The 25,640-nt window shown below is 44.6% G+C and overlaps 1 protein-coding gene across 8 annotated transcripts in view; it reads left to right on the top strand.

Annotated features, from left to right (window-relative positions):
* Window positions 1-25,640, top strand: part of fat1a (FAT atypical cadherin 1a) — a 248,833-nt gene that overhangs the window by 15,710 nt on the left and 207,483 nt on the right. For all 8 annotated transcript variants that reach the window (XM_038791072.1, XM_038791071.1, XM_038791070.1 and 5 more), the window contains exon 2: window positions 583-3,869. In XM_038791072.1, coding sequence (XP_038647000.1) covers window positions 611-3,869 — 3,259 coding nt within the window. In that variant the 5' untranslated portion in view covers window positions 583-610. The remainder of the gene's footprint in view (window positions 1-582; window positions 3,870-25,640) is intronic.

The following is a 25,640-nucleotide window of genomic DNA, read 5'->3' as shown; positions in this document are numbered from 1 at the left end:
TTGTGAAAAGACATTCATAATTTGGGTGTGCACTGCCTATGATTTTCCGACCCTTTTATGGATTGGAGATTCGCAGGTAGTGTATGGTAATATATCAGGTGCATTCTGGTGTCAGGTGAGATTCTCCTAACTGCCTAGACTTGTAAAATTGCTTCTTCAGTACAAAAGAGGGAAAGAAATGGGAAGCCTTGACAAAACTTTGTATATTATTGTATTTAATATTTTGTAGAAATACATTGTGCTTGCAAGATTTTTAAAATAAATTTAGAGTACCCAATTATTTTTTTATTCCAATTAATGGCCAATTTAGCTTTTCCAAACGACCTAACCTGCACATCTTTGGGTTGTGGGGGTGTAACCCACGCAGACACGGGGAGAATGTGCAAACTCCACACGGACAGTGAGCCAGGGCCAGAATTCGAACTTGGGTCCCAGTGCTAACCGCTGCGCCACATGCCGCCCCAGAAGTATTTTTATTCAATGTTATGGATGTCATTCATTTTTTGTTGTACAGTGTAAGAATTTGTGCTGCTTAAAAATATTCCAATGGAAAGACTAAAATTCTACTTTTATATTTTTCAGGTCAGCTGGTGATTACTCAAGTGTCATCATGATGCGATATACTGCACTATTGTTTTCTGTACTGTTTTTACAGCTTTTAAACAGCGGAGAAGGAAATAGGAAGAAAGAACCAGCATCCTCAATACAGTTCACACAGCATCTTTATAATGCTTATATTTATGAGAATTCTGCAGCCAAGACCTATTTAGAAAGTTATGTAAAAATGGGTATTTACATCACAAATCCATCATCGGAGTTTCGATATAAAATTATTTCTGGAGATCATGAAAACCTGTTCAAAGCTGAAGACTACATTCTTGGGGATTTCTGTTTCTTGCGTATCAGGACCAAGGGAGGGAATACTGCGGTGTTAAATAGAGAAGTGAGGGACCACTATTTGTTGAGTGTTAAAGCAATTGAGAAAAAAACAAATTCTGAAGCACGGACAAAGGTTAAAGTCCATGTTTTAGATACAAATGACTTGAGGCCCTTGTTTTCACCAACCTCATACAGTGTGTCTTTGGCAGAAAACACAGCTCTGAGAACCAGTGTAGCCAGAGTCAGAGCCACAGATGCTGACATTGGTACCAATGGAGAGTTTTATTACAGTTTTAAGGACAGGACAGATATGTTTGCCATTCATCCTACCAATGGCGTGATTACCCTTACAGGAAGGTTGGACTACACCGAAACAAAACAATATGACCTGGAGATTCTAGCAGCTGATCGTGGCAAGAAATTGTATGGCAGTAGTGGAATTAGCAGCATGGCAAAGCTTACTATTCATGTGGAACAGGGGAATGAGAATGCACCTGTCATCATAGCTGTTACTCTTACCCCATCGGCCATGGACAAGGATCCAACGTATGCAATTGTAACTGTGGAAGACGAGGACCCGGGAGTTAATGGAGAAATAGCTTCTTTAAATATTGTGGCGGGTGATCCCCTGCATCAATTCAAAGCGATGAGGTCAAGCCCTGGTAGCAAAGAATATCGAATTAAAGCTGTTGACCAAGTTGATTGGGAAAGCCAATCTTCTGGATATAACCTTACACTTCAAGCTAAGGACAAAGGAAGCCCTCCGCAGTTTTCTTCTGTGAAAGTTATCCATGTTATCTCCCCACAGTCAAATTCTTTGCCATGTAGATTTGAGAAAGCTGTGTATGAAGCCAGTTTGAATGAGTTTGCACCCCCTAATTCTCCAGTTGTAATGGTTACAGCTAGTCCCATGCATCCACAGATGAAGTTTGCTTTCAAATATCATGCTGACAAGTTTCATATTAACCCTGATACTGGTCTCATCGCTACTAATGACTTTATAAAAGCACAGGAAGCTTCTCACTATGAACTCGAAGTTATAATTGTCGACAGACAAGCATCAACAAAGGTAATTGTTTCTGTGACAGATATGAATGATAATGCTCCCGAATTCAAACAGTCATCGTATAAGGCCAGTGTCAGCGAAAATGTGCCAATTGGTACCATTGTTCTAACTGTGAGTGCCACCGATGTTGATAGCGTTGAAAATGGATATGTAACATATAGCATAGCCAACTTGAACCCACCACCTTTTGTGATAGACTATTTCAGTGGAGACATCAGTACCGCAGAGGAACTGGATTATGAATTGATGCCAAGGATATATAATTTGCGGGTTCGTGCATCTGACTGGGGCTCACCGTATCGTCGTGAAGTTGAAGCACTTGTCACTATTTCCTTAAGCAATCTAAATGACAACAAGCCATTGTTCGAAAAGGTGAACTGTATAGGAACAATACCAAGGGATCTAAGTGTTGGAGAGCAGATTGCTACAGTATCTGCTATTGATGCAGATGAACTACAATTGGTAAGATACCGGATAGTATCAGGGAATGAATTAGATCTGTTCGACTTAAATCCTAACTCTGGTGTTCTTGTGTTGAAGCGGGCTCTAACAGATGAACCTGGTCTCCAAAGGTCTTTTTATAGTCTACAAATCACAGCTACAGATGGGGAGAACTTTGCTACTGCAATGTACATCAACATCACCGTAGCAACCAGTCGTAAACAAGTTAATCTGCACTGTATGGAGACCGGAGTAGCTAAACATTTGGCAGAAAAGCTTCTGCAGGCAAATAAGGTCCACAATCATGAAGATACTGAAGACCTGTTTTCTGATAATCATTCAATTAACCGCCATGCACCACTCTTTGATGGTTCTTTTCCAAATATAATTGAAATTAAAGAAGACAAAGCAGTGGGAACAAATTTATTGTTTATAAATGCTACAGATCTTGACAATGGCTTTAATGGTAAATTAGTCCATGTAATTTCTGGAGGTGACCGTGACAGCAGGTTTATTGTTGATCTGGAACTGGGATGGCTAAAGGTATTCACTCCACTTGACAGAGAAAAAACTGATCATTACACACTTAATATAACTGTCTATGATCTTGGGATACCTCAGAAGTCTGCTTGGCGTCTATTAGATGTGAACATATTGGATGCAAATGATAACAGTCCAGAATTCCTGCAGGATATGTACTCGGAAGAAGTGAGTGAAAACAAAGAAGTGGGTAGTGAAATTATTCAGCTTGAAGCAACAGACAGAGATCTGGGTGCCAATGGAGAAGTCAGGTACTCTATTGTGACAGACACGGACATGTTTGCAATTGATAGTGTAAGTGGGATTGTGAAAGTTAAAGGATTGCTGGATAGAGAAAAAATCCCTGTCTACTTACTGAAAATTGAAGCCAGAGATCAAGCTGAGCAGGAGCCACAGCTGTTTTCAACAGTATTGTTGAAAGTGATTTTGGAAGATGTAAATGACAATCCACCTGAGTTTATTCCTCGAAACTACCACATTAAAGTTCGAGAAGACCTTCCAGTAGGAACAGTTGCAATGTGGCTGGAGGCCTATGATCCTGATGTTGGCCACAGCAGTCAGGTCCGCTACAGTCTGATAGACAATGGAGAAGGATATTTTGATGTGGACAAACTAAGTGGAGCTCTACGTATTGTGCAAAGGCTAGACTTTGAGAAGAAGCAGTTGTATAATCTGACTGCTCGGGCGAAGGATAAAGGACGGCCAATTTCTCTATCTTCAACATGTTACATTCAAGTGGAAGTAGTGGATGTAAATGAGAATTTATACCCTCCTGTCTTTCCTTTCTTTGCGACTAATGGATCTGTTAGAGAAGATGTTCCCATTGGTACACCAGTGATGACTATAAATGCTCACGATAATGACAGAGGCAGAGATGGAGAAGTTAGATATTCCATAAGAGATGGATCTGGACTTGGAATTTTCAAAATTGACGAAGAAAAAGGTAGGCTATTTTAAAACTTACCTAGCCTTTCTTCTCTTGTCTCATCTTAATCCTTCATTTCACTACAGCTTATTTGTTACTGAATATGTCTCCTAGCTGTTACGTAAGATTCCAACTTCCAGATAGTTGAGGTACATAAGGATTATAGTAAACCAGTAGGTATAGAAGGAGTTCATTGAAAACAAGGTGATATGAAGCAAAGTCCAGTTTCTAACACCAATAAACTGTCTTTGTGGTGATATGGATTTGGAAGTCTTTTCATATGGTTTTATTTATGCTTGGCTGTTGTAGCCAAAATGATGTCTACCTGACTAATAAATATGTAAACCTCAGGATTATTAAATGTAAGAACAGCCTGCTTAGTCAGAAAAAGGGTATGCTGTCTCTGTACTTTCCTTGAGCAATGTCTCTTCCTCTCAATTTGATTGTGTTTCTTTTTGTTGGAATTATCTTTGAATCCCGATAAGATCAATGAAAAAATATTCTCTTTATATGTCTCCTGCTGTATTATAAATAAAGGACTTTAAAATTGGAATACTAGGTTGGTATTCAAAATATCTGGACCTAATTTGTGGCCTATCTGGCATGTTCCTATCAGACTCATGAGGCAAGTGCACTGGATCTTTGGCCACTCTGTGGAAAGGTTTAGCACGTAACTAATTATTGTTAAATAAACACGGCAATTAATGAAAAGACGGTCCTGTTGACATTTTAGTATAAACTTTAAAAAATAAGACTTTTAGGTTTAAGGCAATGTTATCACAGTGGTATGTTTTGGACTTTTTCTTGTGTGTAAACAAATTATTGTGCCATATGTTGACAGATAACTTCAGAGTCACAACATTTTAAAAATCATATTTGGTAAACACTGTGCGCAGTAACTTTTTTAAGATTGAGATGTAATTACTGAAAATTGAAATAGGGAATTGTGGGATGTTCATAGAACAGTACAGCACAGAACAGGCCCTTCGGCCCTCGATGTTGTGCCGAGCAATGATCACCCTACTTAACCCACGTAACCGGTATACCCGTAACCCAACAATCCCCCCATTAACCTTACACTACGGGCAATTTAGCATGGCCAATCCACCTAACCCGCACATCTTTGGACTGTGGGAGGAAACCGGAGCACCCGGAGGAAACCCACGCGCACACGGGGAGGACGTGCAGACTCCGCACAGACAGTGACCCAGCCGGGAATCGAACCTGGGACCCTGGAGCTGTGAAGCATTGATGCTAACCACCATGCTACCGTGAGGCCCTCAACAGTTTCTGTTGGATTTGACTTTTGTTGATTTTTGCATAGATTTGGGAAAACTTAGCTTCCACATCTTGTAGTAAATCAAAATTAGAATATGGTAACAGACCATTCAGTCTAATGAGTCTTTATTCTCCATATGAGCAGTAGCCCTAGCTTCCAAGTCCACCCTGTTACAGTATTCCCTTTTCATACAACCTAGCTAATCTTTTCTAAAATAGTTTTTAAAAAAAAAGAAGAATTTAGAATATCCAAATCATTTATTCCAATTAAGGGGCAATTTAACGTGGCCAATCCGCCTAACCTGCACATCTTTGGGTTGTGGGGGTGAAACCCACGCAGACACGGGGAGAATGTGCAAACTCCACACAGACAGTGACCCAGGGCCGGGATTCGAACCCGGGTCCTCAGCGCTGTAGGCAGCAATGCTAACCACTGTGCCACCGTGCCGCCCCGTCTTTTCTAAAATATTGACACAGTCCTGCTTCAATCATTGACTTTGGTTTTGCATTCGACAGGCTCACAACCTTTTGTGGCATCCTGTTCTCCGTCCTCAATCTCAAATTATCAGTGATAAAAGCAGAAAATGCTCATAACAGGTTGCATTGAAAAGATCAAGATGATTAATGCTTTGGTTAGGAATCCTTTATCAAAACTGAAAAATGGAGTTAGGTAGTCAAGGGTCTGTTTTTGGTTTCAGACGCTGATGAACCTGTTGAGTATATCCAGCATTTTCTGTTTTCATTTCAGGCTTCTAGTGTCAGTAAATTTTTCTTTCATGACTTACGTCTCTTTCTGTTTTTATGGTTGTAGGCTGCACATATTGTGATTCTTGACAGATCCCTGCAAATGTTAGAAAGTTTGGAGCTTCTGAAGAACTTTTGATATAACTGGGGTAAATGCCATCGGTTTAAAAATTGGATACCATTGGCAGTAAAATTAAATCTTTAATTTTTAAACTTTGTTCTTGTTTAGAACATGGTTTTCCTTTTGTGTCGTGGAGTTAAATTAAACTGGCAATTGGTGTAGTATTGATTACCAAAGCTTTTGAAATTAAATGAAATGAAAATCGCTTATTGTCACAAGTATCAAAAGCCCCTAGTCGCCACATTCCAGCGCCTGTTCGTGGAGGCTGGTACGGGAATTGAACCGTGCTGCTGGCCTGCCTTGGTCTGCATTCAAAGCCAGCAATTTAGCCCTATGCTAAATCAGCTTTTGAGACATTTGCTAAATTTATACAAACTAAATTTTTTATTAACCACTGAAGTAATGTGCACTGTCACATTTGGCTTCTATGGGAAGTGGACTCTTCTGTTACAGTTTAACGAACTGCTGCTGGGCTAATTGCATGATCTTGCTCCCAGTGGGAAGCTACGCTTACAGAAAGCTTGGAGTTTGGAAATTTTATTGCCCCATCACTGACCACTTATTTATGTGGAACGTAGCTTCTCCTCTTCTCTCTCATTTGGGGTAAGGGGATGCAGAGTCAGCTCTACAAAGTAGTCTGCGAGCATTTGATTCCTCCCAGCTCAGTTGGTATTCCGAAGTTGAGCTATACAAATTAAGGAGCCATCAAGTTAATGCCCAGTCCCTGTTGAATTCACTGGCATTGGCAATGTTCAAGTGTTCTGATTGATCTCAACATAATGGGACTGGAGAGATAAACAAAATTAGTTGGTGTTCCTGCTTCTAATGTGTATCCTGTAACTGTCTATGCAAAGTATGTATGTGTGGATGACAAATAATTTGGCGTCTGTTTCGCACATACACACATGCACACACAATTGTGATTTTATCTGGATATTTACGACTGAAAATTCATAGCACCTACCTCCAGCATATCTACAGCCAAAGTATGTGAGGTCGGGCAGGTCACATCACTTTAATCATACATCTTTGGTGTGCAACAGAGGTGGAACCTGCAAAATGCATTTAAGGACAAAATAAATTACATTTGATAATAGGCTTAGAGAGGCAGTGGTAAATTTTAACAAAAAGGTCACTTGAACAGACTTTGTGGGGCGAAGAATGTAAAAATGGAAGATTAAATCTAATTAGAATTTCCTACTGCTTGTAAAATTAAGTTACAGAAACTGTGGATCTGACATCCACTGGATGAGTCTGAAAATGACCGAGAAATGGGACGATTTTGTGGATATGGAAATATAGCTGGTCTTTGGAGCAGGAACTCACTAGCATTTTGTTTTCTGCTCTGTATCCTGCTTGCCAGCCGGACAAATAGGCAGCCTGGCTGGTGATGGGGAGGGAACATTGATCAGCGACTACAAGCAGGGACTCTTGGGGACAATCCCCCAAGATCGAGTGCTCTGGCATCAACGTTGAGTAGAATGTGCCTATATTCTGTGGAATCCGAGAGGCGAAAGTGATTGATGCGTGGTCATGACAGGATAGGTACCTAGAGACCATGCTACCAAACCCAACATGCCAACACAGAAACTCAGTGAAGATGCAATTCTGTGATATATTTCTCCTTGGCAATTCACTATAAAAATAAGATTTTCTGCGTTTCCATGATTTCTGAATAATTCTCCACTCTAATACACAAATACAATTTCCAGTGCTTTAGTTTCCTGTTAGATAGGATGAACCATAATTGTCTGGATCTCATGTTGAACTCATTGTGCACATAGATGCTGAGGCATCAGCTTTCAGGAAGAAATGGTCATAAATTGGTGAAACGTGATCATTGAATCATAGAATTTGCAGTGCCGAAGGAGGCAATTCGGCCCATCAAGTCTGCACTGGCCCTTGGAAAGAGCACCCAGAGGAAGCCTACGCAGACATGGGGAGAGCGTACAAACTCCACATAAACAGTGACCTGAGGCGAGGATTGAACCCGGGTGCTGTGAGGCAGCAGTGCTAATCACGGTGCCATTGGATATTTTAATGAAAATGAAATGAAAATCGCTTATTGTCACGAGTAGGCTTCAATTAAGTTACTGTGAAAAGCCCCTAGTCGCCACATTCCGGCTCCTGTCCGGGGAGGCTGGTACGGGAATCGAACCGTGCTGCTGGCCTGCTTGGTCTGCTTTAAAAGCCAGCGATTTAGCCTTGTGAGCCAAACCAGCCCCATGGGTTGGGTTTGTTGAGCACAAAATAGTTCAATCTTAGTTGTTAAAATGTGATTACATCTGAAGATTAATATGAGTAATTTAACCCAGTAATGCGCAACCTGCACCCAGGGGCTACATACGGCCATCTGGGTTCTGTGGGTGCGGCCCGCCAAACATTTTGTTGACTGTTGCCCATGCACAGGGTTGCCACATTCCACTGATTTCCGTCCACAAAGATTTTTTTCCGACTGGTATGACTAAAGTGATACTCATGTAAAGCAAGGACAAGAGAAGTGAGGTGCATGCTGATACCACTCAAATCCCAAAATGTGCAGATTCGGTGGATTGGCCATGCCAAATTGCCCCTTAGTTTCCAGGGATGTGTAGGTTAGATTAAGGGGCTATTGGGTTAGGGTGGGGAAGTAGGCTTGGGTGGAGTGCTCTTTCAGTGGGTCGGTGCAGACTCGATGGGCCGAATGGCCTCCTGCACTGTAGTGATTCTGTGAACATTGACTGAGTGCCGTGCGTTCCCTCTGCATACAAAGTGTAAATATTTATTCTGTTTTTACCATTTGATGTTGATAGTTCTATTAATATATAAAATATTGAGCAATATCTATAACGTATCTAATCTTATTTATAGGGTCATAGTTGGTGAACAAGGCTGATTTCAATCTTGCGGCCCACAGAGATGGAGGGCCACTCATGTAGCCCACTCACTAGCCTAGTTGCCATCACTGATCTAACCTCTATCATTGCGTAACCTTGTACATGTGTGTACGAGTGCATGCGCACATGCATCTTGGGCACCCATCAGAGGTGAAAGATTATAAAATACGTTGAGTGTTGTCCAATCTAGGTAGCGTGCTGAGTCTCCTTAAATGAAGTTCACAATTTCAAGAACATCAATGTTGAATTTTATCCCCTTAATGCCTTCAAAGTTCAAGTTCATAAAGCTGTTTTAAAAAAGGCAAGTGGCATTTTGGTTTTAGAAACGGGTGAATGTAGTAGAAGAATAAAGAGGTCATTTTAAATCTGGAAGGTAATTGTTAGGCCACTATTAAAAAACAGTTTTGAGAGTCAGGGATAGGTTAGAGGGTAGGGATGATTAAATGACAAAGATGTCATGGAACACAGTGCACCACGTGCTCCTCCTCCTTTTTTCAACAGCATAAAACCCATCATATTTCTACCCATTCAGTTCGTAAGACGAATCACATTGGGCGTGAAATACTAACTCTTTTTCTGACTGCTGCCGGACCTGCTGAACGTTTCCAGCACTTCACATCTCCAGCATCTACAGTATTTTGCTTTTATTCAAGTGTGCCATTGTAGGAAAGGCATACTAATCTCAGAAAGCATACAACATGGGCACACTAAGATGAATGACTAGTTGAAAGAAGAAACTTGAGATAGTGGGACTAGTTTAATTGAAGCAAAGACAGTTAAGAGGGGATTTACTAGAAGTTTGTAAAATTGTGAAGGGTGTGGTAGGTGATTAGGCTAAAATTATTTCCTCTGGTTGGGGAATCCAAAACTCTTCCAACTTAAAATTTATCACTTTGGGATTTTGGTAGGAGATCAAGAGAAATATATTTATTTCCACAGTTGCTCGAAGAAAAAATGTTTTGTATCAGGAAGTTTTTGCATTTTAAGGGAAAAATAAATTTGAAGTGGAGCAAAAGATAGGGAGAGAGAAGGACAGCAGTATTGGTTTTGAGTTGCTCTTGTACTCAGAAATTTTCGTGCTGTAAGCTGCAGTGGTTCATTTAAGAAAAATGACTTTCAATAATGTGACTGATCTTTACAACAATGAGCCTTTAGCCTAGAAGTATTTTTTTTATCAAGTGATTTATTTTCTTTTTTTTAATTTTAGAGTACCCAATTAATTTTTTCCAATTAAGGGGCAATTTAGCGTGGCCAATCCACCTGCCTGCACATCTTTGGGTTGTGGGGGCGAAGCCCACGCAAACACGGGGAGAATGTGCAAACTCCACACGGACAGTGACCCAGAGCCGGGATCGAACCTGGGACCTCCGTCAATGATAGTCACTGTGCCACCGTGCTGACCCGTGATTTCTTTTCCTACTAATATAAAGCAATACTTGTTGAATATGAATTGATGGATGTGATTGCACTGATGATTTCTGTAGGACTTCAAAATAAGAAACTACCTCTAATTTCTGTGGGTGTCTGGTTTGTTTTTGAAAAATATGTAAAATATGAACTATAAATTAAATGGAAAACATTGGGATTAAAATATCTCTCTATTTAATAGTTATTAACAAAATAACCTTTTCTGGAAGCAGTTAATCTCTGTGCATCTACAGTACACGATGTGACAGTCATGCAGTACAGAAGAGGCCCTTTGGCCCATTGACACTACACTGACAACACTACACTAAATCTACACAAATCCCACTTTCCAGCACTTGAATGTTATGACATTTCAAGAGCTCATCCATGTACTTTTTAAAGGTTATGAAGTTTCCCGCCTCTACTACCCTCCCACCACCCTCTGGGTGAAAAATCTTTTCCTCAAATCCCCATTAAATTCCTGCGCCTCACCTTAAAATTATGCCCTCTTATAGAATTTACAGTGCAGAAGGAGGCCATTCGGCCAGTCAAGTCACACCGGCCCTTTGGAAAGAGCACGCGACTAGAGCCCACCCCTTCACCCTATCCCTGCAGCCCAGTAACCCTACCTAACCTTTTGGACACTGCGGGGCAATTTAGCATGGCCCAAGCTCACTGGGCTAAATCGCTGGCTTTTAAAGCAGACCAAGCAGGCCAGCAGAACGGTTCGATTTCCGTACCAGCCTCCCCGGACAGGCGCCGGAATGTGGCGACTAGGGGCTTTTCACAGTAACTTCATTGAAGCCTACTCGTGACAATAAGCGATTTTCATTTCATTTCATTTTCACCTAACCTGCACACCTTTGGACTGTGGGAGGAAACCGGTGCACCTGGAGGAAACCCACGCAGACACGGGGAGAAAGTGCAAACTCCACACAGACAGTCACCCGAGGCCTGGGACCCTGGAGCTGTGAGGCAGCAGTGCTAATAGCTGTGCCACCATGCCACTTGTTATTGACCCTTCAACTAGAAGGAACCACTACCTCCCCTCCACCCTGTCAATAATCTTATACACCTCAATCAAGTGCCCCCCCCCCCCCCCCCCCCCCCCCCCCCCCCCCCTCAGCTTTCTTTGCTCTAAAGAAAATAACCTAAGGCTACTCAGCCTTTCTTCATAACTCAAATGCTCCATCCCAGGAAACATTCTGGTGTATATCCTCTGCACCCTCTCTAGTGCAATCCTATCCTTCCTATAGTGGGGTGACCGGAACTACACACACTACTCCAGCTGTGGACTCAACAAAGTTTTGTACAGCTCCAACATTTAAAAAATATATATTTTTATTGGTTTTGCATTCGTTTATAATAACATTCACCCGGCTATCATACAAAATAATGAGGAATCTACAAATTGGGTATACAAGAAGGAAAAAAAATAAGCGACAAACCAACAGGTATACATCCAAAAGTAATTATCCGTTACTGCATTCGTACTGTTTCCCTGCTCCCCCCCTTCCTCCCACTTTGGTTGCTGGTCACAAACAGGTCTTGGAACAGGCTGGTGAATAGCCCCCACGGTTTGTGGAAGCCCTCCTCAGATACCTGAATGGAGAATTTTATTTTTTCCAATTTAAGGAATTCTGCAAAGTCGGGCAGCCAGTCTGCAGCCTTGGGTGGCACTGCTCATCACCAGCCGAGCAGAAGTCTTCGGCGGGCGAGCAGGGAGGCTGTCTAGAGCGTCCACCCCTCTCCTCATCCATACCCCTCATAATCGTATACACCTCAATCAGGTGCCCCCCGCAACCGTCTCTGCTCAAAAGAAAACAAGCTAAGCCTACCCAGCCTTTCTTCATAACTCAAATGTTCCATCCCAGCCAACATCCTGGTGAGTCTCCTCTGCACCCTCTCCAGTGCAATCACATCCTTCCTATATTGGCTGTTTTACCCCTCGTGGGAATGGCTATGTGCATGGTTCCAGCCTCACCCCACAACATTTGACGTAGGCTCGACAAAGGCTGTCGAGTACTCAACGCGTCTGAGGCAAGAGTAGAACGTGTGTGTGGTTGGCTGGGCCTCGCTGGCACCGTTCACATTTGTCCTCTATCTCAAGGAAGAACCACTCATGTGCGCCCTATGCACTACCTTTGGCTGCGTTAAGCTCAGTCCTGCTCATGAGGAGGTGGAGTTTGCCCTGTGCAGTGCTTTGATCCAGAGTCCTCTCCCATTCGCCATGAGTAGCTCTTCCTCCCACTTCTCCCGTGTCTCGTCCAGTGGCGACCATATGACTGTACCTCCTCTAGTAGTTGTCTGCTCAGCTGCCATCCCGTAGTTCGCCCACGGTCAGAGTTCTGTCCTGTAGGGGGTATCCTGGTAGCTGGGGGAACGTTGCTGTCTCCTTGTGGACGACGTTCCTTATCTGTATGTACCGGAGCTCATTTCCTTTCGGGAGCTGAAGCTTGTCCGTGAGTTCACCCATGGTCGCTACCCTGTCATCTACATAGAGGGTCCATACTGTCAGTGCCCCTTCGTCCTGTCTCCACCTTTTAAAGGAGGCATCCATTGTCGCAGGGGTGAATTTATGGTTCTTGCAGATGAGGGCCAAGGTGGACATTGCGACTTGACCAAAGTGGCGTCTAAGTTGCTTCCATGTTCTAAACGTTCAGCGTGGCCACTACCACTGGGCTTCTTGAGTATCTGTCTGGAGAGAATGTGAGTGGCGCTGTGGCCAGTGCTCACCTCCATTTTTACCTACTCCGCCCCTGGCTCTTTAACCCATCCCTGTACTCTTTCTGCAGTAGCGGCCAGTGGGAGAATAAGAGATTCGGGAGGGCCAGACCCTCCATTTTCATCCTTCTCTGTGGTCTCTTCTCCCCCCCCCCCCCCCCCCCCCCCCCCCCCCCCACACACACACACAAAACCAACACACACACACACACTATGACTGATTTATCTATTTTGGTGAAGAAAGCCTGAGGATGAAGATCGGAGCGATCTGAACAGGAAGAGGAACCGAGGCAGCACGTTCATCTTGATCGTCTGCATCTTCCCCACCAGGGAGAGTAGGAGCGAGTCCCATCTCCGCAGGTCTCTCTTTACCTCCTCCACCAGTCTCGATAGGTTTCATATCGTGGATCCATGTCCAGTCATGGGTTATTTGGACATCCAGGTATTGAAACTTAGTCTGGACCAGCTTGAACGGTAACTTCCCCAGCTCTGGTATCCCCCCGCCCGCCTGCCCCAGGTTCACGGGGAAGATTTTGTTCTTGCTCAGGTTAAGTTTGTAACCTGAGAAGTTTCCCAACTCTCTTGGTGTTAGGTGTGCAATTTGTGCTACTTATTTTTGAATGTTTTCGAATGTAGGGGGCACACGTTATACTGACTGGTGTACAACAGCCTGATGGATAATGGAAAATGCTGGCGAATGACCATAGCAATAGGCTTACCATAAAGGATCTGTTTAAAATGTACAGTAAACTTAAAAAAATTAATAAATTTAGAGTACCCAATTCTTTTTTTTCATAATTAAGGGGCAGTTTAGCATTGCCAATTCACTTACCAGGCACACTTTTGGGTTGTGGGTGTGAGACCCACACAGACACGAGAGAATGTGCAAACTCCACACGGGCAGTGACCGGGGCCGGTTCGAACTGGGAACCGTGGACCGAGAGGCAGCAGAGTTAACCACTCTTCCGCCCTAAAATGTACAGTAAACTTTGATATATTATTTCATAATCTCTTTATAGTGTAAAGACGAGCTACTTTGATGTGAACTGGCAGTTAATCTAATGTTGCTCCACTACCAAGCACTCACTCATTTCTATATAAGTGTACCTATGGACAGCGCTCCACCCAGGACAGGAGTAAAACCTTTCAAGTTAGCAAAATGATAACTATTCTGTCTATGTATGGTAATAGTATATGTGGAGATGATCCTGTCTTAATGCAGGATTCAGGTTGATTAGGGATAGAGTGTGGAGGCTAATGGAGCAGAAATGTGGTGGAATATTGGGGAGATCAGATCTCTGTTGTTGAAATGGGATGCCTGTTGGAGGTTCCTTGAGTTCCAATAATAGAATGGATGTTTTAAAATTTTCTGCATTTCAAAAGGTTAGATCCCTTGCTCCTTTAACTTCAGCAAGACATCTGACACAGTGGGTGGGATTCTCCGACTGCGCTGGGTGGGAGAAGCGCCGGGGGGGGGGTGCAAATCCCACGACGCCGCTCGACACGGTTCCCCCGGTGATTCTCCACACTTGACAGGCCGAGTGCCCGCCGAGTTCGGCCAAGTCCCGCTGGCATCGTCCGCATGTGGTCCTACCCGGCGGGACCTCGGCGTTCTGGCTGTGGGGGCTGTCCTGGTGTGGGGGAGGGGGCATTCGAATCCGGGGGGGGTTGGCCTCTACAATGGCCAGGCCCACGGTCGGGGCCTACTGATCGGCGGGCGGGCTAATCCCGGGGGAGGGGGAGTCTATGTTCCTCCGCGCCGGGCCCCTGTAGGGCTCCGCCATGTTGCCCGGCGGCCGGCGCGGAGAAGGCAACCCACGCCCAAGCGCGGACCAGCGCCGGCCGTGGCACGCATGCGCGCTGACCCACGCCGCCCGTGCTGGTGGCCGTATCGGCAACTAGAGCGGCATGAAGAGCTCCAGTGGCATGCTGGTCCCCTGTGGGTTGGAGGATTGCTACTCCTAGGGGCCAGATGATGCCGTCGTAAAACACCCCGGCGTTTACACCAGCGTCATCATTTAGCCCCATTATTGGAGAATCCGTCGTTTGAGGATCCAAGTTGAGGCAGAGCCCCCTGGTGGGAAGATCAGAGAACTACAGATACACAAACTTTTTAATTGGGCATTACTGAATCACCTGATTTTGTAACTGAAAAACATGACAAAAAGAGAAGTACTCTTAAATAGGAAGAGTGTGCTACTGTTAGCGTGCTGCCTGTTGGCAGCTGTCTGTGTAAAAGCTTCCCTGTGCTTATTAAAATGGACGCATATGAAGCCAATGACCTGAAAGCGTAGTTGTTGCTACATATTCTGAAGCACATAATTCTGAAGGGCGGCACGGTAGCACAATGGTTAGCACTGCTGCCTCACAGCTCCAGGCACACGGACTCAATCCTGGCCTCAAGTCACTGTCTTGCGTGGAGCTTGCACTTTCTCCCCGTGTCTCTGTGGGTTTCCTCTGGGTGTTCCAGTTTCCTCCCACAGTCCAAAGGTGTGTAGGTTAGGTGGATTGGCCATGCTAAATTGCCCCCTAGGGTCCAAAAGGTTGGGTGGAGTTACTGGGTTACGGGAATAGGCTGGAGGCGTGGGTTTAAGTCAGATGCTCTTTCCAAGGGTCGGTGCAGACTCAGTGGGCTGAATGGCCTCCTTCTGCACTGTAAATTCTATGATAATGTCAGTGGAATCCTGGAGAAATTACATTAATGGAAGTTTGGCACCAGACAGGAAGGAGATGGGCAGAAAGTTAAAATAGTGGTGGAGTACCGACTATGTTTCCAATTTACTTTCACCCATTGCTGTTTTAACTGCACTCTTGTGAGGTGACAAAAGTTAACACTCAGAAGACATTCATTGGTTGTGAAGCGAGGGGGGATGCCATGGGCACATAGAATTAACTATATCAATGTAAGTCTGCTTGTATGTGTGTTTTAAAAACAAGGAATTATTGATGGGAATTCTCTTGTGGTCATGTAAGAAGTGATAGTGTGAATGAGGGAAAATTAAGGTGGTGAGATCCAATGCGCGCCAATTATTGATACTTTTCAGCCGGCATGTAGAAAGTGGCTGTGTACTTTGGGAGGCCAGAATGAAAGGATACATTGAAAAGAGAGGCGGATTTGGTGGATTTGACGTGAACCATGAACGCTTTTAAGTTTTCTGCTAATGCTACTGACCTGGGGAGTTCTTGTTAAATCAGGGAGTGACACAAACTGGATGTGCTTTATTCTTTGTACTATATGACTATTAGTCTTATTAACTCGGAAATGTATCTTTGCCGAACACCCCAATTTAGGTCTAGCAAAGCACATTCATCACGGATGATAAAATATGAATTGCTCTTGGACTTAAGTCTTCAACCTCTTTGGGGAAGAGGTGCTTTATGGGATAAGTGACTCGCAGTTGTATTGATTTAAAGTATTATTTGACAGACGATCATTAAATTGTAGGAATGTTTAGTTTTTTTCAGTATCTATCTGATGATTTAGAATTGAAAAATACAAATTGATTTTGGTCTTGAGTATATGATTGGAATCTTTGTAGTAGCCTCCCCACCCTGCAAGTTGGGTTCATGATGCTGCCACACCATTGAGATTTGTTTTGTGATTGTGGAATCTGCAAGCATGTGGAATGAAGAACCATCTTCCTGGTTCAGGGCTGCTAATCGACCAGAGGGTCTGGCGGTAGTTCTGCCCTACCACAACTCTCCAGAAGAGGAATTCCTCTCCTATTGTTTTCAAATGATTGTCTGCCTCGGTCAATAAAATAAAAATCTCCTCGGAATGTATTCAGCGCATTGTTAACAGCTGGACATAGTCACGCTTTGGAGCTAATCCACGCAGCAAGAGTTGCTGCTTATTTACTATCAAAGAAACCGTAATAGTTCAAACACAGATCATAGTGATTCTAATCAGTGGTGTATATATAAAATAAAATATTTCCAGCTTTGTAGTTAAGACATAATTACAGATAAAAATAAATGCACGCTTGAAAAGTTGCTGTCAAGGTGACATTCTGCTTTTTAATTAGGTCCTTATGGGAAGATGAGCATGCTCAGAACATCTTGCAGTCCAGGCCATCTGTTTATTTTTCACGTGGCCCAATCTACTATGAATGTACCAGCTGGTTTATGACGAGAAAGTCAATTGTAGTGGCCCTTTCATTGTCAGAAATAAAATTTTGAAGGCCATATTTGAGGAACAGGAAAAACACAATATTAACTCAATGTGAGGTTACTTTATACAAATCTGAGCAAATTGCTTTGTTTGGGAATTATGATGATATCTCATTTATGTGAATATACATATATGGCATTTATATTATACTATAGCTTACCCTCCATCACCAGAAAACAGCTTTACATTCCGACTTCTTACCCTTGTTATTAAATATTTTCCTCCGACTGTATGGTGGTGGATTTGACGTGAACCATGAACGCTTTTAAGTTTTCTGCTAATGTTACTGACCTGGGAGTTCCTTTTAAATCAGGGAGTGACACAAACTGGATAGGGGCTTTATTCTTTGCACTATATGACTATTAGTCTTATTAACTCTGAAATGTATCTTTGCCTAGCACCCCAATTTAGATCTAGCAAAGCACATTTATCACGGATGATAAAATATGAATTGCTCTTGGACTTCAGTCTTCAACCTCTTTGGGGAAGAGGTGCTTTATGAGATAAGTGACTCGCAGTTGTATTGATTAAAAATATTATTTGACAGATGATCATTACATTTTAGGAATGTTTAGTTTTTTTCAGTATCTTACTGATGATTTAGAATTGAAAAATACAAATTGATTTTGGTCTTGAGAATATGATTGGAATCTTGTAGTGTTCCATAGCATCTACATTAATTTTTAATTGAATCTTTTATCAGGTATTGACATCAGATAAGGGCAGTAATTTTTAGGTTATATTCTATATAAGAACAAGATATACTTTTCACTGTACCTCAGTACATGTGACAATAGATCTAAATCTACAAAATCTAAATCGTATGAGCTGTAAGGTTTAGTGGGAGATTGGGACAACATCGGCTAAAATTTGGAGCCACTTTCTTGATGGATTTTGCATATTATTTCAATTTTCTTACCAACTTTTCTCCGTAGGTGAGTTGCCCTCAGGATCTCAACAATGTGTCTGCCAAGGTTTGCACATAAATTATAGTGAATGTCAGTAGACTACTTGACATAAGATGGCAGGAGGTAGTATAACTACAGTCTTGGGCATTGTTCGCGCCAACGTCCAGCTGGGAATTCTGGTTAGCAGTTAAATGTAGGCCCCAGTTTCTTCTCTTTGATCCCAGACTGCTGAGGCCAATTGTAGCAGTTGTGCTATTCCTGCTGCTGAGTTTAGCTAATGAAGTACAGATCTGTGATTGAAACCTGGGGCATTTCTGACCTGTATGGCTCAGCTTGTCACTGGTTTCAGATTCTGCTTAACGAAAATACATTAAACCATATGTAGAGGAATAACATGCTTTCTATACTGGATTACTTTGTGTGGTTAATTTATTATTTAATTTAACTGAAAGCAAAACAAAATGAGTGAAACAGGTTTTGTTTTCACATTGAAGTGTTATTCTATTTTTAACCTTTGCTATTGGGATGAAATTGGTGTTAGTTAAATGTTTTTGTTTTGTGAAATATGTGCGGGGCCGACTTTTGCATACTTGCTAAATCACCCAATAGATAAAGTGTTACTGAAACAGGTAAACAGCTGTCAGTCTTGCTTCCCCTTTTTCTCTCTCTCTTCCCCCTCCCCCCATTCACCTCATCTTTTCAATGTAGAGATTGCATACTGCTCAACGAGGTTCATGGGGTCAGAGCCTGGTTTGATGATAACAGTGATGCCTGGGGCCAAGTCACTGAAGGGGATTTGGAGGAGCTGGGTGTGAACTACCACATGTGGTCATGAGATTATTCTTCACTATAAACAGAAAGCCTTTGAAGAAATATAATCCCAATGAAAGGCCTATTTACTCTCGAGGAACAAGTTTTGCATCAAGGGCACTTGTTGGGCAACAAAAGTATATACATTTCTGATAGCTAAGCACTGTGGAGGAGTCAACAGGACAGAATTCCACAGATGAGTTCCTGATTGTATTTGTTGTGATTAAAGGCCATTTAGGATGTGTCTCGTTACAAGTAGACTTATCCATGTTCTGAGATGTGTCGCACATTGATTTTGTAAGTTTTGAGGTTTTAAGATTTGGATTGAATTCTTTCACTTGTGACCAGAAAAAATCCCACTGGCCTTCTATCAGTTGATAGGAATTGTTATTCTTTGTTGATTCGTAAAGCTGATTCTGGTGACAATCCATGCAACACAATCAAGAACAGAATATCCACCTTTTGGAAGTTTGCAGTTCATTCCAATGTCTGAAAGAAGCTGGCGGGACAGTATAATTAGAAAATGGCATGGCGCTGCTCGTTTACTTTTGATTGTTTGATCTGGATTTTCAAACCCTTTAGTGATGGTTAATTAGAGACAGCCGATTTTCTTTAACGTAAAAGTTTTCTCACTGAGAGCGACAAGGGGCTTTCACACTAACTTCATTGCAGTGCTAATGTATGCTTAGTTGTGACAATAAAGATTATTATTATTATAAAGACAATGGCAGCCACGGCTTGGGTAGTTCTTCAAATGCATGTTTAAAAACACCCCAGAGGTGTGAGGAAAAATTAATACTGAGCCAGAAAACGCATGATCAAGAGAGACTAAAGGCTTAGTGGGATAAAAAGCAATGTCTGATATTTATAGAGCACCTTTAACTTAATGAAACATTTCAAGACACTTCACAGGAACATTATAAAACAAAGCATGATACTGAGCACATAGGAGGATTATAATAATAATCTTTATTGTCACAAGTAGGCTTATATTAACACTATAATGAAGTTACTGTGAAAAGCCCCTAGTCGCCACATTCTGGCACCTGTTCGAGTACACAAAGGGAGAATTCAGAAGGACACTTTAAAGAGTGCATTGGTAAAGGAGGAAAGTGGGCTAGATAGACAGAGAGGTGTAGGCAGGAGTTTGGGGCCTAGATGGCTGAAGGCAGCAGGCCATAAATGGAAAAACAGATGTATCTTTGAGGTTTCTGGGTGCGGTAGTATGACTAGGGGTATGATGGTACCTTCAGAGGTGAGCTGCCGTTGGTGCAGAGGACTCGCTGCCCATTGGCCCAGGTAAGTCATGTGCCTCTCAGGCTATAAGAACCGGTGTTCCCCGGCAGTCGGCCATTCTTCTGTACGTCTGCTGCCGGGCACACATCTTGTGTATTAAAGCCTTTTGTTTGGATCGCATCTTCGCCTCGTGTCCAATTGATGGTACATCGCCGGGGATGGAGGGGATTACATACATGGCAGGGGACAAGGCCATGGATAGGTCTGAAAAGAAGAAAGAGGATATTAAAATCAAGTTGTTGCTTGACCAGTAACAGTATGAATATGAGGTCAGATTCATATGTGGCACCAAGATTGTGAACCATCTGACTATTCTCAGACTGTTGCTAGAAAGAGTGATGGAGTTGGTTGCTAGGGAGTGGAGCGGATTGTAAAAATGGCTTTAGTCTCGCAAATATTTAATTTTTTATTTTATTTTTTAAAATAAATTTAGCGTACCCAATTATTTTTTTCCAATTAAGGGGCAATTTAGAACATAGAACATAGAACAGTACAGTACAGAACAGGCCCTTCGGCCCTCAATGTTGTGCCAAGCCATGATCACCCTACTCAAACCCACATATCCACCCTATACCCGTAACCCAACAACACCCCCCTTAACCTTACTTTCATTAGGACACTACGGGCAATTTAGCATGGCCAATCCACCTAACCCGCACATCTTTGGACTGTGGGAGGAAACCGGAGCACCCGGAGGAAACCCACGCACACAGGGGGAGGACGTGCAGACTCCACACAGACAGTGACCCAGCCGGGAATCGAACCTGGGACCCTGGAGCTGTGAAGCATTTATGCTAACCACCATGCTACCCTGCTGCCCCTTTAGCGTGGCCAATCCACCTAACCTGCACATCTTTTGGGTTGTGGGGGTGAAACCCACGCAGGCACGGGGAGAATGTGCAAACTCCACACAGACAGTGACCCAGGGCCGGGATTCGAACCCGGGTCCTCAGCGCCGTAGGCAGCAATGCTAACCACTGTGCCACCGTGCTGCCCGCAAATATTTAATTGAGGAAATTTCTGCTTCTCCAGTGCTGGATGTTGGATAAGAAGTCAGATAATTTAGCACAGTAAGAATCTTACAACACCAGGTTAAAGACCAACATATTTGTTTCAAACACGAGCTTTCGGAGTACTGCTCCTTCCTCAGGTGAATGAAGAGGTATGTTCCAGATATGTAGATAATTTAGCAACAGTGGAGGAATCAAGAGAGGTAGAGCTGGGTATTGTTACCATACATGTGAAAGCTAACACACAACCATTGGATGATGTTGCTGAGGGGCAGCATGTAGGTGATAATTGGGCTGGAGCAAAGGGGAACATTATTGGAAGTTTGGTCAGGTGAAGTAATGGAATGGACGCAGCAGATGCTCTCGAAGGAGGTATTGAAATGAAAAAAAAAATGAAATGAAAACCGCTTATCGTCACAAGTAGGCTTCAAATGAAGTTACTGTGAAAAGCCACTAGTCGTCACATTCCGGTGCCTGTTCGGGGAGGCTGGTACGGGAATTGAACGGTGCTGCTGGCCTGCCTTGATCTGCTTTAAGGAATTGCAGGAAGTGGAAGCTGGGTGGCTGAAAGTATGACTATAATGGTGGTGGCGATGGGGAAAGTGCGAAGGTAGAGAAGTAAGTATGGGGTGTGTTGTAGCATCTAGAAAGGGAAAGATCAGGCAATATTTAAAGGTAAGAACAAGAAATTTAAATGGGGCAATTGAAAATATTCACCAAGAGCTGTGTAAGTCATCAAGGATGGGATAATGGGCAAGAGATGAGTAACCGGGTTTAGGATGAGCGGCATTGCTAGAGGGTGGACGATTTGAAGCTGGCTGAGACAGCTTTGGGGTATCTGGCGTAACTTTCAACCTTGGCAGTAATGGATCAGCCCGCGCTTATACATATCACCCGGTTTTACTTTCCATTGACCTCTGCCTGTTTTGTGTCCCTGCCAAAGTTGAAAGGTAAAGCGAGGGATGAAGATCTCAGCGGAAATGGTTGGAGGCACGCAATATTGCAGAAGAAGTGGAATCTTCATGATGGAGTGAATATTTGGTTGGAAGCTCAGTTTGAGGTTGTACAGGACTCTGGTTATGAACAATGTGCCTGGGATTTGTCCACTTTCTTTCAAATGGAGAAGGCTATTACTAGGTGTGCAGATTAGGTGGATTAGACAAGCTAAAGTTCCCCTTAGGGTGAGGTTATAGGGTGGAGGATGGAGTTAAGGTGGGTTGATCTTTCAAAAGATCGGTACAGACTCAAAGGCCTGAATGGCCTCTTTCTGTAATGTAGGGATTCTATGATTCTAGTTCCCAGTAAACATTTGTGTCTAATAATAGCTCTTCCAAATTCAGTTGTAAGGTGCTCCAATTAAATTGCCATTGCAGAGAAATTATGGAGAGCATAGGAGGGCAACCTCATTTACACATTTCTTTCATTAATTTCTCAAACCTAGAATGTAGCTTCTCAATCTCACCATTCTCATGAATTGAATGAGCTTTTACTTGAAAGGCGTTGGCTGAGAGACAATGAGAGGCATTTGCTATTGTATCAAAGTTCAATGGAGGGAGAAGAATTTAAAATGCACTTCCTCTGTTTAATTTAGTTTACTTAGGTCATTAATTCCTTTATATTTCAAGGGAATGTTTCTATACTTTGTCTAGATGGTGCTCATTTACAATTCTTGAAACGTTTGTTGGTGATTAGCTTTGTAGGATTATAATATTGTGCTGTGTTAAAAAGACCCCGTGATAATAGCTTTAAATCTCTTGTTTCCCCACTCAAATTGCTCCAGATGCATTGGGATATACTCTGGCCACTTGTCTGTTGTATGAACTCTGGGGACAGAGAAGAAACACAAGAGCTAACTTCAGTGGCAGATTTTTGATTCACGAGGAAATGCTGCAGATTCTTGTGCTTTTCAGCCTGGATAAGAGACATTAGAGAAGTTATTTATAGAGGTGTGAAAGGCAATAATTTTTTTGGAAAAAGTTGATTAAAAAAATGTAATTTGTGCTCGCTGCATCTGAACCAGAAGGTCATGGATTCAAGACCCACTCCAAGACTTAAGTGAGTCTGCATTATGTGCTTTAGGTGCAGAACTGAGGGGGAGTGCTGCACTGTCCGGGAACAAGCCCAGAAATTAGATGAAGAATTGCATCTTTTACATCCATCCAAACAGATCAACTTGGTTGAATGTTTCATCCATAAGAAAGCACTAATGTAGTTTCAACAGACATTTGTTGGCTTAAGTTCTGCAATGGGGTTTCTGACTGGGGCACATCGGGAATGTTTTAACACAGTTGCTTGTGTCAAGCGGGTGTGATCAGTGCCATGTTGAATGATGACAACCCGCTCTGCGATGACCTGTGAGCTCCGGATCGTTAGATGGTCATAGCGAGTCATGGCCATAGCTACACCTTCCACCTCGATGGTCACGGACAACCCACCACATGGCCATGTGGGGCATCTGGTGTCGGTGTGCAGAGGGTGACGGGGCCCGGGATTCTCCCCTACCCGGCGGGGCGGAGGGTCCCGGCGTAGCGGAGTGGCGCCAACCACTCCGGCGTCGGGCCTCCCCAAAGGCGCGGAATTCTCCGCACTTTTAGGGCTAGGCCCGTGCCAGAGTGACTGCCGCCAAAACCGGTGCCAACGGCCTTTGACGCCCGCTGCCCAGCGGTGGGGCTGGCCGAAAGGCCTTCGCAAGTTCGCGCATGCACCGGTGGGTCAGCTGCCGCTGACGTCACCACCGGCGCATGCGCGGTAGGGGGGTTCTCTTCCGCCTCCACCATGGTGGAGGCCGCGGTAGCGGCGGAAGAAAAAGAGTGCCCCCACGGCACTGGCCTGCCCGCCGATCGGTGGGCCCCGATCGCGGGCCTAGCCACCGTGGGGGCACCCCCCGGGGTCTGATCGCCCAGCGCCCCCCCCAGGACCCCAGGGGCCCGCTAGCGCCGCCAATCCCGCCGCCACCAGAGGTGGTTGAAACCACGGCGGCGGGATTGGCCTCTCAGCGGTGGGACTTCGGCCCATCGCGGGCCGGAGATTCGCCGCAGGGGGCTCGCCGATCGGCGCGGAGGGCACGCCGATTGGCGCGCCGTGATTCCCACCCCGCCAATTCCCGGGTGGCGGAGAATTCCGGCCACGGCGGGGGCGGGATTTTCACCGGCCCCGGGCGATTCTCCGACCCTGCGGATGGACGGAGAATTTCGCCCGGGGTTTTTGGGAGGGTGGGGGTAGAACACACACCCGGCCTCACTGTTGCACGGAACTTCGACCCCCAGCGTCAGCGTCCCCCTTACCGCCCCTCAGGCACCGGACATAGCACAGAGGCACCTTGGTTTGGTGTAACAGTGACTTTAATCGTGACATTCACATACAAGTGCCCTAGCCCCTACAACTAAGCTGTGCCCTGCACCCATGCCACCTTACTACGTGTATAACTTCTTGGCTTTTTGGGCCCTACCACTGTGTCTTGGCGTTTCCCCAGACGGTACAGCAGGAGTGGAAGCAGACTGCTGAGACTCCTGCCCTGCGACATTGGTGCACTTCGGCACGCGTTTCCTGGGGCGACCCAGCTTGGATGGGCTAGGCTGCTTGGCGGGCGTGCTGGATAGCGTGGTGCCACCCTGCTCTGCCCGCTGCCCACCAGGTGCACCAGGGACTGAACGGGGGGAGTCCGAGTGTTCCGGGACCTCCCTTGCTGGAGTAACCGGGACGGCCACCAGAACCTCCTCCTCTCTCGGGGAGCCTGGTGAGCCCCGGGCCTCACTATGGGACGGTGGTGCGAGTGGAGACAAGCACTGTGGCACCACCGACACCTGGCGCTGCCAGTCCTGGAGACTCGCTGTGGAATCTACCAGAGTCTGAACGTTCCCAGTGATGGAGCTCAGGGAGTGTGCAATCCCTGTGAGGCATTGTGCAACCTCCCACTGGGATTCTGCGACGCCACCCAGCAAATGGCCAAGATCGCCGATGCTCTCAGCGATGGCCTGCTGAGACTGGGCCAGACCCCGGAGCACGGCGGCAATGTCCGGTTGGCTCTGGGACATGGCTGCCTGTGACAGAGCAGCTCTGTACTGGGCCACGGATGACGTGTGCACATCAAGCCCCATGCCTTGCAGAACCTGACCCATGGCCGAAACCGTTGCACCCAATGCCTCCACCGCAGATGCCACCCGTGCGGTGTCGACCTGGGTGGCAGCCATGATCGGCACCAGTCCCTGCTTCTGGACGCGGATGGACTCCTCCAACCGCATCTGCAGATGCTGGAAGACGGACGTCATCCCGTTGTCCACTCCCTGGGTTTCTAAACACGTCTGGTTTATGGTGGGTCTAGTAAGTCCAGGAACCCGAGAACTGTCTGGGTGGCAGCTGGGTGCTGGGCCTGGGCTGCCCTCCGACCGTCCAGCCCTTCGGCTGCTCCTACTTCCACCTGCTGTACTGGATCGGCTGTGTGGTT

This window comes from Scyliorhinus canicula, chromosome 3, assembly GCF_902713615.1.
Source record: "Scyliorhinus canicula chromosome 3, sScyCan1.1, whole genome shotgun sequence".
Classification (NCBI taxonomy): domain Eukaryota; kingdom Metazoa; phylum Chordata; class Chondrichthyes; order Carcharhiniformes; family Scyliorhinidae; genus Scyliorhinus; species Scyliorhinus canicula.
The sequence above is the reverse complement of the archived record's forward strand: the minus strand, read 5'-3'. Positions and strand labels throughout refer to the sequence as shown.